This window comes from Nerophis ophidion, linkage group LG16, assembly GCF_033978795.1.
Source record: "Nerophis ophidion isolate RoL-2023_Sa linkage group LG16, RoL_Noph_v1.0, whole genome shotgun sequence".
NCBI lineage: Eukaryota > Metazoa > Chordata > Actinopteri > Syngnathiformes > Syngnathidae > Nerophis > Nerophis ophidion.
The window spans coordinates 13,043,915-13,063,432 of NC_084626.1; the positions used below are offsets into that span (position 1 = coordinate 13,043,915).

The window sequence follows — 19,518 nt, forward strand, 5'->3', positions numbered from 1 at the left end:
GGGTCTGGTTATTATATGTCATTTTACATATTTTCCCATGTTTTCTTAATTAAATTGTATCATTAACTTTTTGAATTTGACTAATAAAACTGTTTATCTCCACCATTCTAAGCTGAATGATGTTCTGTGTGTGCAGTGACAGCGTTTGTGGCCTTGTGTTACAAAACGCCACAGACTATCCCGGCCTGCAAGCGGGTCAGCTTCACGGTCAAACGCACTACTCTTCTGCAGAACTTGGCGACGGTAAACGATGCCCAAGATTTCTCATGGATTGTGTAGTCCCTCGACTTACAGTTTGTCTGTGTTTGTGCAGGTATCTCTGATAATCTCCAAACCTGCTGGGATTTCCTTCAGCAGCATTGTGCTTGTTTACTCTGATGAATCAATGCAGCCAATCAAAGTGGACGTACCCTCTCTGAATGAAGGTAAAAGGTCAAAACAAGTGTTAAACTTGCGCCACGTTTGTGATAATAAATGGTCTGCTTCCCTTATGTCCCCCAGTGTGCTCCCAGAAGATGACCCAACACATTGAAGAATGTCACAGTGAGTGAAGAGCACGTCTTCGTCTTTTTAGGCTGCGTTCACACTTGTCAGGTTTGGTGCGGTTAAAAGGAAACGCCCGACAAAACGTGTTATATAATTCACAGGAAAAGTTGCAATGTTATGACAAATGAGTCGTAATTTCACAAAAATAAAATCATGATACAGGGTTCTTTCGCTTATCACGGCAGTCAGGTCCCAGAACCCTTGGACGTAGAGACGCTATTAGTTTTATGATCTATATGAATATTGTATGCATTTTAGGTCTTTAGAAAGCTTCCACATGCTGCTATTAACCTTTCACACACACTCTTAAACACAACACTTTCTACATTCTTATACAAAACCAAAAACCAGTGAAGTTTGCACATTGTTTAATTCTGGAATAAAACAGAATACAATGATTTGCAAATCCTTTTCAACTTATATTCAATTGAATAGACTGCAAAGACAAGATATTTCATGTTCGAACTGAGAAACAATTTCTTTTTTTTTTTTTTTTACAAATAATCATTAACTTAAAATTTAACGGCAGCAACACATTGCAAAAAAGTTTGCACAAAGCACGATTTGAAATGTAGACTTTTCAGACCACAGAACACTTTTCCACTTTGCATCAGATCATCTTAGATGAGCTCGGGCCCAGCAAAGCTGACGGCGTTTCTGGGTGTTGTTGATAAATGGGTTTGGCTTTGCATAGTAGAGTTTTAACTTGCACTTACAGATGTAGCGACATACTGTAGTTAATGACAGGGGTTTTCTGAAGTGTTCCTGAGCCCATGTGGGGATATCCTTTACCCACTGATGTCAATTTTTGATGCAGTACCGCTTGAGTAATACAAGGTCACGGGCATTCAAGATTGGTTTTCAGCCTTGCCGCGTACGTGCAGTGATTTCTCCAGATACTCTGAACCTTTTGATGATTTTACAAAACTTAGATGTTGAAATACCTAAATTACTTGCAGTAACTGCTTTAGAAATGTTGTTCTTGAACTGTTCGACAATTTGCTCAAACATTTGTTCACAAAGTGGTGACCCTCGCCCCATCCTTGTTTGTGAATGACTGAGCATTTTATGGAAGCTGTTTTTATACCCAATCATGGCACCCACCTGTTCCCAATTAGCCTGCACACCTGTGGGATGTTCCAAATAAGTGTTTGATGACCATTCCTCAACTTTCTTTTTTGTCACTTGTGCTAGCCTTTTTGAAACATGTTGCAGGCATCAAATTCCAAATGAGCTAGTATTTGCAAAAAATAACGTTTTCCTGTTTGAATGTTAAGTATCTTGTCTTTGCGGTCTATTCAATTGAATATAAGTTGAAAAGGATTTGCAAATCATTGTATTCTGTTTTTATTTAACATTTACATAATGGGCCAACTTCACTGGTTTTTTGGTTTGTATATAATTGTAACATACAAAATATTAGTACTCAAGATTTATATCACTAAAGCAGGGGTGTCCAAAAAATGGCCTGCAGCTCTATTTTCGGTCTGCAAAACATTCTAAAGACAAAATAGATATTTCGAACATTATAAAAAAAAAGGCAATTGGCCAAAATCTTCCTAAAACTAGGAGCTAATAAACAAAATGGCAGACGACTTGTGTGTCTTAGTTAATACATACGTTCTTTGATGATTTCCAAGTGTCCTTATCGTTTTCGATGTGCCTTTGTTTTTATCACTTATCATTTTATTTTTACCTATTACCTCATTAAAATAAACAACTTCCAGCCACACATGATGCCGGGAACTGAAGTGATCAGAGAGAGCTAACTAGCTCACGATGCAATATTGACATCATCGGCTGGTAAGCAGCGTCCTCACCTCAGAGCTCGGGAAAATGTATAATAGATTATAAATAATGCCTCTCACCTTGATAGTAGAGGGATGAAGACATAATCCGACATGGGGTCAACTTTTGCATCCAATTTAGACCCGAAAATGACAACAAAGACAGGAAAAGATGCTGGTTTGCACCCAGAACCTTTTTATTTTATCCTCTGCAAGGATTTAGTTATCTTTATCTAAACAGGAATATATATCAACATCCCACCAGTCTGCATTCCAGTGACAGCAGACATTGTACAGTAAGATATGTTTTATTATGTTTGTTTTTTGTCATGAAATCTGCAGTGAGTCGTATCCACTGATGTTGTTGAATGAAAAAGCGAACGTTGTGATGCTTAAAATGAGCAAAGTACGGAGTTAAATATTGTGAATGTGCCTGTTACTACATTACATATATACATACAGGATTTACATAAAATCTAAACGGAGGTGTTTGGATGTTTTGGGGGGATTTATAGGCAGAGTAGGCAACTCTCATAGGCTCCATTTTAAGCAGATTTTTGCTCGCATTTGTTTACAAGTTCAAATGCATTTAAAAAAAAGAAAAACATATGTGCCTGCTGGTCTAACATTTGGATTGTGAATGATTGGCAAAATTCCCCACAAAAGTGCAGTTCCACTATCTTTAATGTACAAAATGTATCAAAGTCCTTAAAATGTTCTGTATGCGGCAGTGTGGACACCCTTGCGCTAAAACGTTAGCTGCAGGCGATTGTGATGACAGCGGATGTCGGTGTCACAAGAATACTTGCCAACCCTCCCGGACAACAATATTGGGGGCGTCCGCTTTCCCTCCATACAAACAGCGTGTCGGTCCAGTCACATAATTACATTATTACAGACACACACAAGTGAATGCAAGCATACTTGATCAACAGCCATACAGGTCACACTGAGGGTGGCCCTATAAACAACTTTAACACTGTAACAAATATGCGCCACACTGTGAACCCACACCAAAAGTGAGGAACACATTTCAGGAGAACATCCGCACCGTAACACAACATAAACACAACAGAACAAATACCCAGAACCCCTTACAGCACTAACTCTTCCGGGATGCTACAATATACACCCCCGCTACCACCAAACCCCAGCTCAAACAATCCCACCCACCTCAACACCCACCCCGCCTCCCCCTCCATCTCCTGAATTCGGAGGTCTCAAGGTTGGCAGTTATGGTCACAAGCGAGGAACAAAGTTATGGAAAAATTATTTTTTTAATCGACATCGTTGCTGTCGTTATATTGTGTTCCTTCTTCGTCGTGTAGCAACCGAAAATTAATTGCTCTTGTAATGGAAGCTTGTAGATAGTATGCTACTATGAGGCATTTTCAGTCTACTTTTTACCTGCATTATCCATTCGATCCTTTCTAACTGAGTTACTGTGTGGAACAATTTCCCTTGTAGATCAATAAAGTTTGTCTAAGTCTAAGTAACTTAGATAGTCGATAATAGATAGTAGTAGAGAGTATATTGTTCTTTTTGGGTTCTGTGCCGAACGTCTTCTACTTTATACAGGGGTGGACAACATAGCCCTTTCAAATTATATCTTATAAGCTTTTTGTGAAATCTAAGTTATTAAAATAGCAGAAGGTAAACATAACCTATTCATTCAACTCAGCAATGTAATAAGGCAAAAACTGCCCCGTCAAGACCTGACAACATGCAAATGTTCTTTAATGCATAGCATTTGGTCACATGACAGATACCAGTGTGAATGCCAAGAACACCACACCAAAGTGTGCACTCATTAAGTTGTTTATGAAGTTGAATTACTGCCAAAATTCCACTCACGCCCAACAATTCACACTCAAACGCAGTGTGGAATGCAAATAGAAAATATCATTCACAAACAAACTTATTTTGTTTTGCAAATAAGAAAAGTACCTATCAAACAACTACATCTTGTTTCAGAAATAAATAACTTATTTCTTCAAATACAAAAAAAAATCATTCAAGTACAAATCAAAATATTTCAAGTACAAACCCCGTTTCCATATGAGTTGAGAAATTATGTTAGAGGTAAAGAAAAACAGAATACAATGATTTGCAAATCCTTTTCAACCCATATTCAATTGAATGCATTACAAAGACAAGATATTTATGTACGAACTCATAAACTTTATTTACAAAAAAAAAATAATGATTAACTTAGAATTTCATGGTTGCACCACGTGCCAAAGTAGTTGGGAAAGGGCATGTTCACCACTGTGTTACATCACCTTTTTTTTAAACAACACTCAATAAACGTTTGGGAACTGAGGAAACTAATTGTTGAAGCTTTGAAAGTGGAATTCTTTCCCATTCTTGTTTTATGTAGAGCTTCAGTCGTTCAACAGTCCGGGGTCTCCGCTGTCGTATTTTACGCTTCATAATGCGCCACACATTTTCGATGGGAGACAGGTCTGGACAGCAGGCGGGCCAGGAAAGTACCCACACTCTTTTTTTACGAAGCCACACTGTTGTAACATATACTGAATGTGGCTTGGCATTGTCTTGCTGAAATAAGAAGGGGCGTCCATGAAAAAGATGGCGCTTAGATAGCAGCATATGTTGTTCCAAAACCTGTATGTACCTTTCAGCATTAATGATGCCTTCACAGATGTGTCAGTTACCCATGCCTTGGGCACTAATGCACCCCCACACCATCACAGATGCTGGATTTTGAACTTTGCGTCGATAACAGTCTGGATGCTTCGCTTCCCCTTTGATGACACGATGTCGTATATTTCCAAAAACAATTTGTAACGTGGACTCATCAGACCACAGAACACTTATCCACTTTGCATCAGTCCATCTTGGATGATCTCGGGCCCAGAGAAGCCGGCGGGGTTTCTGGATGTTGTTGATAAATGGCTTTCGTTTTGCATAGTAGAGCTTCAACTTGCACTTACAGATGTAGCAACAAACTGTATTTATTGACAGTGGTTTCCTTTAGAGATTGATGTCGGTTTTTGATACAGTGCCGTGTTGGTTTCCGGCCATGCCGCTTACGCGGAGTGAATTCTCCAGAATCTCTGAACCTTTTGATGATATTATGGACCGTAGATGTGGAAATCTCTAAATTTCTTGCAATTGCACTTTGAGAAACATTGTTCTTAAACTGTTTGACTATTTGCTCAAGCAGTTGTGGACAAAGAGGTGTACTTCGCCCCATCCTTTCTTGTGAAAGACTGAGCATTTTTTGGGAAGCTGCTTTTATACGCAATCATGGCACCCACCTGTTCCCAATTAGCCTGCACACCTGTGGGATGTTCCAAATAAGTGTTTGATGAGCATTCCTCAACATTATCAGTTTCCACCTTTCCCAACTTGTTTGTCATATGTTGCTGGCATCAAATTTTAAATTTAATGATTATTTGCAAAAAAAAAAAAAGTTTATCAGTTTGAACATCAAATATGTTGTCTTTGTAGCATATTCAACTGAATATGGGTTGAAAATGATTTGCAAATCATTGTATTCCGTTTATATTTACATCTAACACAATTTCCAAACTCATATGAAAACGGGGTTTGTACAAAAGAAAATCCTTCAAGTACAAATCAAAATCTTTCAAGTGCAAAAAAAATATCCTTCAAGTGCAAAACAAAGTCAATTCTACAACTACCGAACTGTCACGTGACTTTTGGCAGTAATATCCTGCCTTGCAGATCCGCAAGCAAGCGCAGTGCAATCCACACACAAATGCACTGTGATTCACCCTCCGCATCACCAGGTGACGATGTTGAGTCAATTTAATGCCGGCCGCACTCTCAACCTCTCGTCTTCATTAAAGCTCGCAACCTCTTTCAATTTTTGGCGGCAGCAAAGTGGTCATTTAGGTAGATATTTGCTCTGAAAAGGGTATTTAAACATGTAAACAGTACAGTAGGTACTTGATTTATATATATGTAATGCTCATAAGGGTATTCTAGTAAAATATGCAGAGATGAGATGTGTCAATAGCAAAATATTACTTGAAATAAATTTTTGGCAGCAACACAGAAACCATTTGGGTATATTTTAGCTTTGTAAAGGGTATTTCTACAAGTAAACAGTACAGTAGGTACTTGATGTATATATTTGTAATGCACATAATGGTATTCTAGTAGATTATGAAGATAATATAGATATGTGTCAATATTAAAATATTACTTAAATCAATTTTTGGCAGCAGCAAAGTGGTCGTTTTGGTTGATATTTGCTCTAAAAAGGGTGTTTCAACAATTAAACAGTTCAGTAGGTACTTGATTTTGATATGTAATGCTCATAAGCAGTGTTGGGACTAACGCGTTACTGTAACGCCGTTATTTTCGGCGGTAACTGGTAGTGTAACGCGTTATTTTTTATATTCAGTAATTCAGTTATCGTTACTACATGATGCGTTCCTGCGTTATTTTACGTTTTTTTGTATGTAGTATCGGCTAGAAACAGAAGATCTGAGTGTGTTTTATTGTAGAGTTGCAGTGTCGTCCTTCTGATTCTTCCTGTCTCACAAGCGGAAGAAGAGAGAGGCGCGCTGTGTATCTCAGTACTTTTCTTTTGTCGAGCACAAAGAAAAGAACATTTTAGTTAAATGGAAGTTGAGCCTTGGATCAAAGATCCTATCCACTGCCCAAAACAGCAATTGAAATCTGCTGAAACAGCTACAAAAGCCACATGCTTCGACAAAGCTAGTAAAGAGAGACACACAGCTGCTGTACTTTAACAGAGGGACTGCTAGCCAGGACAACATTGAGAGAGACATTGCAGTGTATGTGCTAGAAGACATGCAGGCTATTTCTACAGTGGAGTCACCTGATTTCAGGCAGCTGGACACAGTGGACAGTGAGTACATAAACATAGAAAGCAAGCTAAAGAAAACTCTCCAAACTCTGCCTCTGCTCATCACTCAGCACTGAAGGTACACACTCTTATCTTATATACCCTTTCATTCTAGACTTCTAAAGTGTGTGGTTATCACATCACTGTAGATGTAAAGACTATAAAGTTCACAATCATAAAGAGGGATCCTAGTTGGCCAGGCCAATCTTTTCTTATCTTTAAACTAAAACTGGGGAAATGTGTAGAGTGTTCTGGGCTTCAGCACAGTGTTGATCTCCTGAAGACATGATTTTATTTCACAATTCCTTGAGAGAAAAAAAGGCCACGTTAGGCATGTGTATATGTGTGCTGTTTATAGTGACATGACATATAATCATGTCATGTGCGCCTTCCTTGGGTGACATGTTGTTATTATGCGTTTTATTACCTATGTGTGTTATGTTGCAGTTTTTTAATTTTTTTTTGTCAATTTGTTCTGGCCCGAAATGAATTGGCCCTTTGGAACATATCTTTGTCCTTGTGTTGTATGTAGACCACATTGCCTAGCAGAGTTCAGTGATGCATGTAAATCAACAGATTGTTTTATTATCCAGTGCAATGACAGTACTGAAATGAAGGCTAAAAGGGCATTAATGGGAGCCTTAAAAAAAGAAGTAACTAGATAGTTACTTTTCACAGTAATGCATTACTTCTTGGTGTAAGTAACTGAGTTAGAAACTCAGTTACTTTTGAAATAAAGTAACTAGTAACTGTAACTAGTTACTGGTTTTCAGTAGTGAAGTGAAGTGAATGATACTTACAGTGGGGCAAAAAAGTATTTAGTCAGCCAGCGATTGTGCAAGTTCTCCCACTTAAAATGATGACAGAGATCTGTAATTTTCATCATAGGTACACTTCAACTGTGAGAGACAGAATGTGAAAAAAAATCCAAGAATTCACATTGTAGGAATTTTAAAGAATTTATTTGTAAATTATGGTGGAAAAAAGTATTTGGTCAACCATTCAAAGCTCTCACTGATGGAAGGAGGTTTTGGCTCAAAATCTCACGATACATGGCCCCATTCATTCTTTCCTTAACACGGATCAATCGTCCTGTCCCCTTAGCAGAAAAACAGCCCCAAAGCATGATGTTTCCACTCCCATGCTTCACAGTAGGTATGGTGTTCTTGGGATGCAACTCAGTATTCTTCTTCCTCCAAACACGACGAGTTGAGTTTATACCCAAATGTTCATGTATGTTCCATGTATCCATTTTGGTATAAACTCAACTCGTCGTGTTTGGTGGAAGAAGAATACTGAGTTGCATCCCAAGAACACCAAACCTACTGTGAAGCATGGGGGTGGAAACATCATGCATTGGGGATGTTTTTTTGCAGAAAAAATTACAGACCTCTGTCATCATTTTAAGTGGGAGAACTTGCACAATCGGTGGTTGACTAAATACTTTTTTGCCCCACTGTATATAGCGCTTTTTCTCTAGTGACTCAAAGCGCTTTAAATAGTGAAACCCAATATGTAATTTTTACATTCAAACCAATGTGGGTGGCACTGGGAGCAAGTGGGTAAAGTGTCTTGCCCAAGGGCAAAACGGCAGTGATTAGGATAGCGGAAGCGGAGATCGAACCTGCAACCCTCAAGTTGCTGGCACGGCCACTCTACCAACCGAGCTGTACCGCCCCAGCAACCAACCCAACACTACTCGTAAAATATGCGTGCGTAAATATGCGATCTGTAAATATCAACATATTGAATCACTTTTTGTCAGGCAATATTACATTTAATGACACTTTTATACAAATGAATACAGCCAAACACTTTATACATATTTATTATGTGCAGGAATAAATAACAGTTACAATTTTATGTATCTTTCAAACAAGAAAGAGGTTTCATCATATCAACTTTGGACAAACAACAGTCCTTTAAATCTTGTTAATACCACAGAAAAGGGAAAACTGTCATTTTGCAGGCACGATAAAGTTTTAAATAATGTCAAACATGTGACGATACAATAGCCCGGAAGATAAAGTGTTTGTCTTTTATCTAGTAATCCACTGTGGACAGACGAAGCAAAAAATGCAGGTTCCGCGAGTGGTGGGCGCTACCGCGACAGGAAATACATTTTTTGCAGGCATTCACATTTTGGCAGAATACCCGTGGTTGCGGCCTTGGGGAGATAAATAAGAGGCGGCCGGCCGGCAGGCAGGCATTTCAATGGCTCAATATCGCCACCTAGTGTTGCGGAGGGCGAATTACAGTGCATTTGTGTGTGGATTGCATTGCGTTTGCTTGCGGATCTACAAGGCGGAATATTACTGCCAAAAGTCACGTGACAGTTCCGTAGTTGTAGAATTGATTTTGTTTTGCACTTGAAAGATTTTGATTTGTACTTGAAGGATATTTTTTTTGTACTTGAAAGATTTTGATTTGTACCCAAAGGATATTTTTTTTGTACTTGAAAAAGTAAGTTATTTGTGTCTGAAGCATGATGTATTTGTTCGATAAGTACATTTCTTATTTGCAAAACAAAATGTGTTTGTTTGTAAATGATATTTTCTATGTGCAAACCACACGGAGTTTGTGTGTTAATCGTTGGGCGTGAGTAAAACAGGTTTTGTGCGTGTGCGAACTTTTGGCAGTAATTTAACTCTAGTTAATAATCGTTTTTCTTTCATTTCACCAAACCAAAAGTATGAGCGCAGCTTTGAAGTAACATGTCATTCCAGTGCCCCGAGTCAGCAGTGTAATTAATGAAGAAATGAATCAGGTGGAGCTGAAGTTGGCTGACATTAACATGAAGTTTCCTTCAATGTGCATCCAGTATGAGGCCAATGGAATTTGCCAGGTTGGTCCAGTATAATTGTGTGTTAGGTGCAGTATTACTGCATTTATTCAGCTCCAAATACGTACAAAGGTGCTATGAAAACATACTTCAAGCGTAGTGGCAAGGGTCAAACTTCAATGGTAGATTCAAACCATCATGTTATGTGTCTCTTTAGATTTGGAAGAGGAAAACCATCCCACTGCACTCTGTGGCCCCCTGCTTGTGTCTCCAGGTACTTCCATACATGATACATTATATAATTTACGTTATTACGTTATATTGATCTCCACATTTACCTGTGAAGTCCAAAATTACATTAATGCAGGAGCACTGCAAGAATTCTTGATCCCATGAAAAAAAAAACACACTGGGTTTCCTTTGGGTATAATAAAATAGTTTTACTGGGAATAGAAGAGCATTGTTATGTTAATTTTATTGTAAAAATAACACAAAAGTTTTTTTTTTCATTTTCTATTAATACACTGTAAAAAAAACAACATCAACCTTAGATAAAATAAAAATAAAAAACTGGCAGCTCAGTCACCAGAATTTTACTATAAAAATAACAATAGTATGATTTTTCCATGTACAACACAGTGCTGCTGAGGACGCTGTCCTTTGAATTGTCCTAAATTTGTTTTTTTGTTTGTTTTTTTATTGTCCTTTGGCACGTTCCTGATTAAACAAAAAAAAAAAAACTAAGACAGAATACAAAAATAAAGTCCAAACATTAGGAGGATTAAGTTATGATATTAAAACAATGTTTTTACAAGACTAGAGTCAAATTATTGGGGAGGAGATGTGTAATATTAGGATATTTATTACGTGGAAGTTGTAAATTAATGGCAAATTATTTTTTTTATTTTACAAAAATAAAGACATGCACCTGGGGATAGGTTGATTGGCAACACTAAATTGGCCCTAGTGTGTGAATGTGAGTGTGAATGTTGTCTGTCTATCTGTGTTGGTCCTGTGATGAGGTGGCGACTTGTCCAGGGTGTACCCCGCCTTCCATCCGATTGTAGCTGAGATAGGCACCAGCACACCCCGCGACCCCAAAGGGAATAAGCGGTAGGAAATGGATGGGTGGATGGATGGATGGAGAATTAAGTTGTAATGAGGAGGGACATTTTTGTTTTTACATAAAAACTTTGGAAGTGTTGAAATATTATTGACAAAATTTGTATTTATTATAGGAGTCTGCAAATACAAGTTTTTCACTCGCTCACCGATATTGGAGCCTTGACTATTGGCCAATATGACATCAGCACAAACCATACATACTTATCATTTTGTAGTGTGGAATGACAGAAAAGGTTTGATCGAGTGAAATTACTAAAACATTGTTAAAAAGGCGACTTGTCCAGGGTGTACCCAGCCTTCTGCCCGATTGTAGCTGAGATAGGCGCCAGCACCCCCCGCGACCCCAAAAGGGAATAAGCGGTAGAAAAATGGATGGATGGATGTTAAAAACACTAGCCTATTTATTATTAACCGTTTGAACCAAAATGATTTATGCTGTCTTTAAATTGAAGTTGAGTAGATAGATACTGTTCATTCGATTTTATTTATTTATTTTTTTTACCTACCTAGCGGCCACATTAATTCATGAAACTAAACAATGACACAGGAAGTTGAATGATGCTGACACGTTTGTTACTGGATGCGTTCTATTACGCTTCTGTCTTTTTATGTGTACGTAATGTATAATCTTTTGTGACAAATGTACTGTTAGACTGCAATATTGTTCAATTAATATTACGTATGTCAAGCTATGTGTTATTGTGTGCTTAGCTGTTGTGTTGCTGCTAGCTTCTAGAAGCCTTCCATGTTTGCCTTTTGTAAATGACTTGACTGAAATAGAAGAAAAGACCAACCTCGTGTGTTTTATTGGAGGACATTTAGATGTTAACAGATACTGGCTGTCCAGCTTTGCACAAGTAAACACTCTGCAGGACTGTTTGTATCGGAGCTTATATTGGAGATTTTACGTGCCGACAGTCTGTATCAATATTGGATTGGGATCCCCAATTAATTAATAATTTATTCTATTTTGTTATTATAAAATATTTTCAAAGGCTTAATGATAAAATCGCAATTTAGGTGATGTTTGGTTACGAAAAATATATAATATTTTGAGAATAAAGTCAAACTTTTATGGAAAAAAAAGTCATCATATAACAAGAAAAAATACAAGAAAGTTGAAATGTTAGTAAATTAAAAAAAACAGCAACAATTTAAAAAAGAGCAAAAAAGTGTCATGTGAAAAGAAAACCTTATACTAAGGTACAATAGGGTCAGTGTAACATGTATGATTTTTACCACCATCAAGGAACAGTTTAAAGCGCATGTAGCGGTAAATACATCTCCTGGATGCTCTTTATATTTCCAATGCAGCTTTACTGCCATCTTGGAGTTAAAACCAAACTGCATCAGATAACAATGTTTTTTTAAAAGTGGTCTCTCAGCGCGTGGTATCTTTTGTAGATTGTGTAATCTATCTGAGACTGTGCAGTGAAATTGGAGTGTTCACACAATGTAAGTATGAAATACAACTCATTTGTGTTGGCAGGTCTGGGAGGACGACGAGCGAAGGCCGAGACGCTTTCGAAGCTGCCCCTTCAAAAACGAACGTAAGAATATTCAATTATACAGTTCACCCCACATCCTTTCTACAACATAAATATCTAAATAATATGCCCCATAGAAAAAATTGCTAATATCATTAGTCACTTCCAGTCATATGTGAAAATCTTGCGCCACAAATTTTCAATGGGAGACAGGTGTGGACTACAGGCAAGCCAGTCTAGTACCTGCACTCTTTTACTATGAAGCCACGTTGTTCTAACACGTGGCTTGGCATTGTCTTGCTGAAATAAGCAGGGGCGTCCATGATAATCTTTCTTGGATGGCAACATATGTATGTACCTTTCAGCATTAATGGTGCCTTCACAGATGTGTAAGTTACCCATGCCTTGGGAACTAATACACCCCCATATCATCACAGGTGCTGGCTTTTGAACTTTGCGCCTATAACAATCCGGATGGTTCTTTTCCTCTTTGTTACGGAAGACACGACATCCACAGTTTCCAAAAACAATTTGAAATGTCGACTCATCAGACCACAGAACACTTTTCCACTTTGCATCAGTCCATCTTGGATTAGCTCAGATCCAGCGAAGCTGACGGGTGTTATTGATAAATGGCTTTCGCATTGCATAGTAGCGTTTTAACTTGCACTTACAGATGTAGCGACAAACTGTAGTTACTGACAGTGGTTTTCTGAAGTGTTCCTGAGCCCATGTGGTGATATCCTTTACACACTGTTGTCGGTTTTTGATGTAGTACCACCTGAGGGTTCCAAGGTCATGAGCATTAAATGTTACGTGCAGTGATTTATCCAGATTCTCCGAAACTTTTAATGATATTACAGACCTTAGATCATGAAATCCCTGAAGTTATTGCAACAGCTTGTTGATAAATGTTGTTCTTAAACTGTTGGACAATTTGCTCTTTCATTTGTTCACAATCATAGCACACACCTGTTCCCAATTAGCCTGTTCACCTGTGGGAGGTTCCAAATAAGTGTTTGATGAGCATTCCTCAACTTTCTCAGTTTTTTTGCCACTTGTGCCAGCTTTTTCAAAACATGTTGCAGGCATCAAATTTCAAATGAGCTAATATTTGCAACAAAAAAAAAGTTTTCTAGTTTGAACGTTAAGTATCTTGTCTTTGGTGTCTATTAAATCGAATATATATATATATATATATATATATATATATATATATATATATATATATTGCACAGTGGGAGAGTGGCCGTGCGCTACCCGAGGGTCCCTGGTTCAATCCCCACCTAGTACCAACCTAGTCACTTCCGTCGAGTCCTGAGCAAGACACTTCACCCTTGCTCCTGATGGGTGCTGGTTAGCGCCTTGCATGGCAGCTCCCTCCATCAGTGTGTGAATGGTTGAATGTGGAAGTAGTGTCAAAGCACTTTGAGTACTTTGAAGGTAGAAAAGCATTATACAAATAGAACCCATTTATCATTTATTTATTTAGTTTTTAGTTACGATTTACACAACGTGCCAACTTCACTAGTTTTGGCGTTTATGAAATGTGGTTCTGTGGTTATCGTCACAAAAATTATCTTTGCCATCATCTGTACCTTTGTGGCTATAAAAAATCGTACACACCATGAATTGATTAACGTGGACAAGTTGAAAAACGTATTCGGGTGGTAAACTGTACGGAATATGTACTGTACTGTGCAATCTACTAATAAAAGTTTAAATCAATCAATCAAACACAATAAATACTAAATATAAAGACATATACAAACCCTGTTTCCATGGGAGTTGGGAAATTGTGTTAGATGTAAATATAAATGGAATACAATGATTTGCAAATCCTTTTCAACGCATATTCTGAAGGAACTCTCCTGAAGGAATCAATAAAGTACTATCTATCTATCTATTCAGTTGAATGCACTACAAAGACAAGATATGTGATGTTCAAACTCATAAACTTAATTTTTTTTTTCGCAAATAATAATTATCTTAGAATTCAATGGGTGCAACACCTGCCAAAGTAGTTGGGAAAGGGCATGTTCACCTCTGTGTTACATCACCTTTTCTTTTAACAACACTCAATAAATGTTTGTGAACTGAGGAGACACATTTTTGAAGCTTTTCAGGTGGAATTCTTTCCCATTCTTGCTTGATGTACAGCTTAAGTTGTTCAACAGTCTGGGTTCTCTGTTGTTGTATTTTAGGCTTCAAAATTTTCAGTGGGAGACAGGTCTGGACTACAGGCAGGCAAGTGTAGTACCCGGACTCTTTTACTATGAAGCCACGCTGTTGTAACACATGGTGTGGCATTGTCTTGCCGAAATAAGCAGGGGTGTCCATGATAATGTTGCTTGAATGGCAGCATATGTTGCTCCAAAACTTGTATGAACCTTTAAGCATTAATGGTGCCTTCGTAGATGTGTAAGTTACCCATTTCTTGGGCACTAATTCACCCCCATGTCATCACAGATGCTGGCTTTTGAACTTTGCGCCTATAGAAATCCGGATGGTTCTTTTCCTCTTTGTTCCCGAGGACACACATGTCCATAATTTCCAAAAACTATTTGAAATGTGGACTCGTCAGACCACAGAACACTTTTCCACTTTGCATCAGTCCATCTTAGAAGATCTCAGGCTAAGAGAAGCCGGCGGCGTTTCTGGATGTTGTTGATAAATGGCTTTTGCTTTGCATAGTAGAGCTTTAACTTGCACTTACAGATGTAGCGACAAACTGTATTTAGTGACAGTGGTTTCCTTTAGAGATTGATGTCGGTTTTTGATACAGTGCGTGTTGTTTTCTGACCATGCCGCTTACGTGGAGTGATTTCTCCAGATTCTCTGAAACTTTTGATGATGATATGGACCGTAGATGTTGAAATCCCTAAATTTCTTGCAATTGCACTTTGAGAAACATTGTTCTTAAACCGTTTGACTATTTGCTCACGCAGTTGTGGACAAAGGGGTGCACATTTTTTGGGAAGCTGTTTTTATACCCAATCATGGCACCCACCTGTTCCCAATTAGCCTGCACACCTCTGGGATGTTCCGAATAAGTGTTTGATGAGCATTCCTCAACTTTATCAGTATTTATTGCCACCTTTCCAAACTACTTTGTCACGTGTTGCTGGCATCAAATTCTAATGATTATTTGCAGAAAAATAAATGTTTATCAGTTTGAACATCAAATATGTTTTTGTAGCATATTCAACTGAATATGGGTTGAAAATGATTTGCAAATCATTGTATTCCGTTTATATTTACATCTAACACAATTTCCCAACTCATATGGAAACGGAGTTTGTATAATAATAAATATATGATGTAATAATGATCCTTATAAAAGACTGACTACTCAGTGTCCGCCCTGAGGTCGGTATTTGGTGAGTTCAAACCCTGACGGAATCATACCACAAACTATAAATGGGACCCATTACTTCCCTGCTTGGCTGTCAGCATCAAAGGTTGGAATTGGGGGTAAATCACCATAAATAATTTCTTGGCGCGGCACCACTGATTTCCACTGCTCCCCTCACCTCCCAGGGGGTGGAACAAGGGGATATGGGTCAAATGCAGAGGACAAATTTCATCACACCTCGTGTGTGTGTGTGTGACAATCGTTTTGATTGATTGATTGAGACTTTTATTAGTAGATTTCTCAGTTCAGTACATATCCGTACAATTGACCACTAAATGGTAACACCCGAATACGTTTAAGTCGGGGTCCACGTTATCAATTCAATGTCATCGGTACTTTAACTTTAAGTGTTGAAGTTGCACAGATTAGTCAGCAGATGTCGTTGTGGTGTGTCCATCATCAGGGTTCCTCCACACCAGCCTGCTGCGCAACAACTTGTCCACCTCGGTGGTTTACACTCAAATGAACGACCGAGGCCAAATGCTGCAGTGGAACGTGTCTGCCCCCTGCCGGCTGGAAGGGGAAGTGTGGCCCTGTCGACGGACTGGGCGTCACAGCTGCATTGAAATTGAAGGCTTCAGGCAGCTGCTGAACAAAACAACATGGAAGCAAAGCAATGGACGCTGGGTGAGAAAAACATGACTTTAGTAGAAGTATTTTCCCAGTGGGCCCTGTCACGCCAAATTTCTTCTCCCCCCCCCCCCCCCCCATTTACTTCCGGGGTCTTGATTAATACAGACGTTTTGTTAACGCTATATTATAAAAATATAAAGCTATATCATAAAAATACAGACGTTTTACAAACACAAGCTATGGGATGACGCATTTACTTCCGGGGTCACGTTTCCTCTTATGTCATATATATAATATAGCGTTAACAAAACGTCTGTATTAATCCTGACCCCGTAAGTACACTTGCTGTCTTTATTGTTAGACACGTAACAGGCTACTGTGGGGCGTAATCACCGCCAAAGGCACATTTATATATCTCTCTAGTATTGCTAAACTTATCTCTCGTGCGTCTGTCTCTCCCACTCTAAAACCTCCGACTTCTTCACTTCCGCATCCCAACATAACAGCACTCTCCCTCCTATTCCTCACCCAATCACAGGTAACCCCCAGCATGCAACTCTGAACATGTTGCCTTCACTGGCACTCTGTAAACTTCAGTGTCATAGAACAGTACATGAAACTAAGTACGTGAAAGTTGACACATTAACATTAACATCTCCCCTTAACTCAACCCGTTACACGACACCCCCTCTTCAAAGTCCCTCGCCTCCGAGGGAGCACACAAAGTCTCTCAGGTGCCTGGGAGGTCTGACGTCTCTCCGGAGGCGCCGTGGGGGGGAAAGGGGGCCCGAGATAGGCACAGGGTGGGGGGTTAACAGTCCATTATGGAGGGGGTCAGACAGGACAGGTCCCTTGGTGGGGAAGTGGAAAGAAGACTGTCCATTGGTGGCGTGGGGAGTGTCTGGGGTAGTGTCCAAGCTCTCTCGCGTTCCGCCCCCTTGTCCCGGGGGAACGGCCGTGCCCCGGTGGGGGGCCAGTCTGTCACGGTGTATGGCAACTTTTCTACCTCTTGGTGGCAGCTGTACTCTATACACAACCTCACCTAGTCTCTCTAGGACCCTGCAGGGTCCCACCCACTTGCTGTCCAGCTTCGGGCACATGCCCTTCTGTCTCAAGGGGCTGAACACCCAGACCAGTTCTCCAGTACTAAAATGTCGCCCTTTGGCATGCACGTCATAGTTCCTCTTTTGTCTTGCTCCTGCGCTCCTTAACTGCTCTCTGGCGAACTCGTGAGCAGACTCTAGGCGGTCCTGCAGCTTCCTGGCATATTCGGGTCCCGGGGGGTCTGCTGGGCTGTCGGGCGGCTTGCCCACCATCAGCTCAGCCGGGGTCCTAATCTCCCTGCCGAGCATGAGAAGGGCCGGGGAGCAGGAGGTGGAGTCTTGGGCGGCGGACCGGTACGCCATGAACTCCAGGGGGACATGAGTGTCCCAGTCACGTTGTTGTTTGGCTGTCACTATGGCCAGCTGCTGCGCCAATGTGCGGTTGAATCTTTCGACCAGTCCGTCGCTCTGCGGGTGGAGGGGTGTAGTGCGTGTCTTGTGGGAGCCCAGTTGTTCACACATGGCCGTAAATACGCGGGACTCGAAGTTCCTGCCCTGGTCTGTGTGGATGACTTCGGGGACCCCAAGTCTGCTAAACATTCCCTCCACCAGCGCATCCACTATGGTTCCTGCCTCTTGGTCCGGCAGGCAGTATGCTTCTGGCCACTTAGTGAAGTAATCCATGGCTGTGAGGATATAACGGTTACCTCTCTCCGAGCGGGGAAACGGTCCGAGAACGTCAATCCCCACTCTCTCCATGGGGCAGCCCGCTGGGAACTGTTGAAGCTGGGCGTGCGATCTGTCGGTGGGGGCTTTACGCGCCGTGCAGCTGTCACAGCGGCGGCAATAGTCCTTCACGTCCCGCCCATGCTACCCCCAGTAAAACCCCTGACGTAGGCGGCGGAGTGTTTTGCCAACCCCGAAGTGACCAGAGCCGGGAGTTCCGTGCACTGCCTGTAACACTGTTTCGCGTAGGGCCCTGGGTATGACCACCTGCCACAGTGTCTCTCCTGTAGCAGCCTCCGTCTACCCCCTCTGAAGCACCCCGTCACACACACGCAGGTTTGAGAACATATTCCAGAGCCCCTTCGTGGCCCTGGAGCAAAGCCCAACCTCTCCCCATGGGGGTCGACGTTGAGCTGTCGTCCACATGAGCACCGGTCTGATGTCATTGTCCTCTTCCTGTTTGAGCCTCCACTCTGCTGTGTCCACAGCTGTTAGTCCCACCGCCGCACATTTCACCTCGTCTTGCTGCTGCTCGCTTTCTCGTGTCTCCCTTTTCTCACAGTAGCGGCAGTCGTCGGCGTCGCAGGGTCGGCGGGAAAGTGCGTCCGCATTCCCATGTTGTTTCCCCGGCCTGTAGACCATGGTGAAGTCGTACGACTGTAGCAGTTCGATCCAGCGTGCCAGCTGGCCCTCCGGCTCCCTGAAGGACATGAGCCACTGTAAGGCTGCGTGGTCGGTCCTAACCGTGAAGTGAAGGCCCCCAAGGTAATATTTGAAATGTTTGATAGCACTGACCACGGCAAGGAGTTCCCGCCTGGTGACGCAGTAACGACGTTCGTGCTTATTGAATGTCCCACTATAGTACGCAACCACTCTTACCCCTTCGGGGGTCACCTGGGACAGCACGGCCCCCGTGCCGACGTTGCTGGCGTCCGTGTCGAGCACAAAGGGCAGGGTGGGGTCAGGGGGGACAAGAATCGGGACCTCCAGGAGGGCCTTCTTAAGTGAGGTGAATGCTGTCTGGCACTCCTCTGTCCAGACAAACTTTTCTTTCGGCCGCTGTAGCCGGAACAGGGGCGCAGCTATGCTGGAGAATCCCCTGACGAACCTCCTGTAGTAGGAGGTCAGCCCTGTGAAGCTCTTCAGTTCGGAGATAGAGCTGGGGGTGGG

General features: G+C 41.0%; 1 protein-coding gene across 1 annotated transcript in view; it reads left to right on the forward strand.

Annotated features, from left to right (window-relative positions):
• The window catches only part of il17rc (interleukin 17 receptor C), a 46,100-nt gene that overhangs the window by 6,404 nt on the left and 20,178 nt on the right, over positions 1–19,518 (forward strand). Inside the window, exons 4-10 of the mRNA XM_061874311.1 lie at positions 137–243; positions 314–425; positions 502–543; positions 9,924–10,042; positions 10,197–10,253; positions 12,594–12,654; positions 16,410–16,633. Coding sequence (XP_061730295.1) covers positions 137–243; positions 314–425; positions 502–543; positions 9,924–10,042; positions 10,197–10,253; positions 12,594–12,654; positions 16,410–16,633 — 722 coding nt within the window. The remainder of the gene's footprint in view (positions 1–136; positions 244–313; positions 426–501; positions 544–9,923; positions 10,043–10,196; positions 10,254–12,593; positions 12,655–16,409; positions 16,634–19,518) is intronic.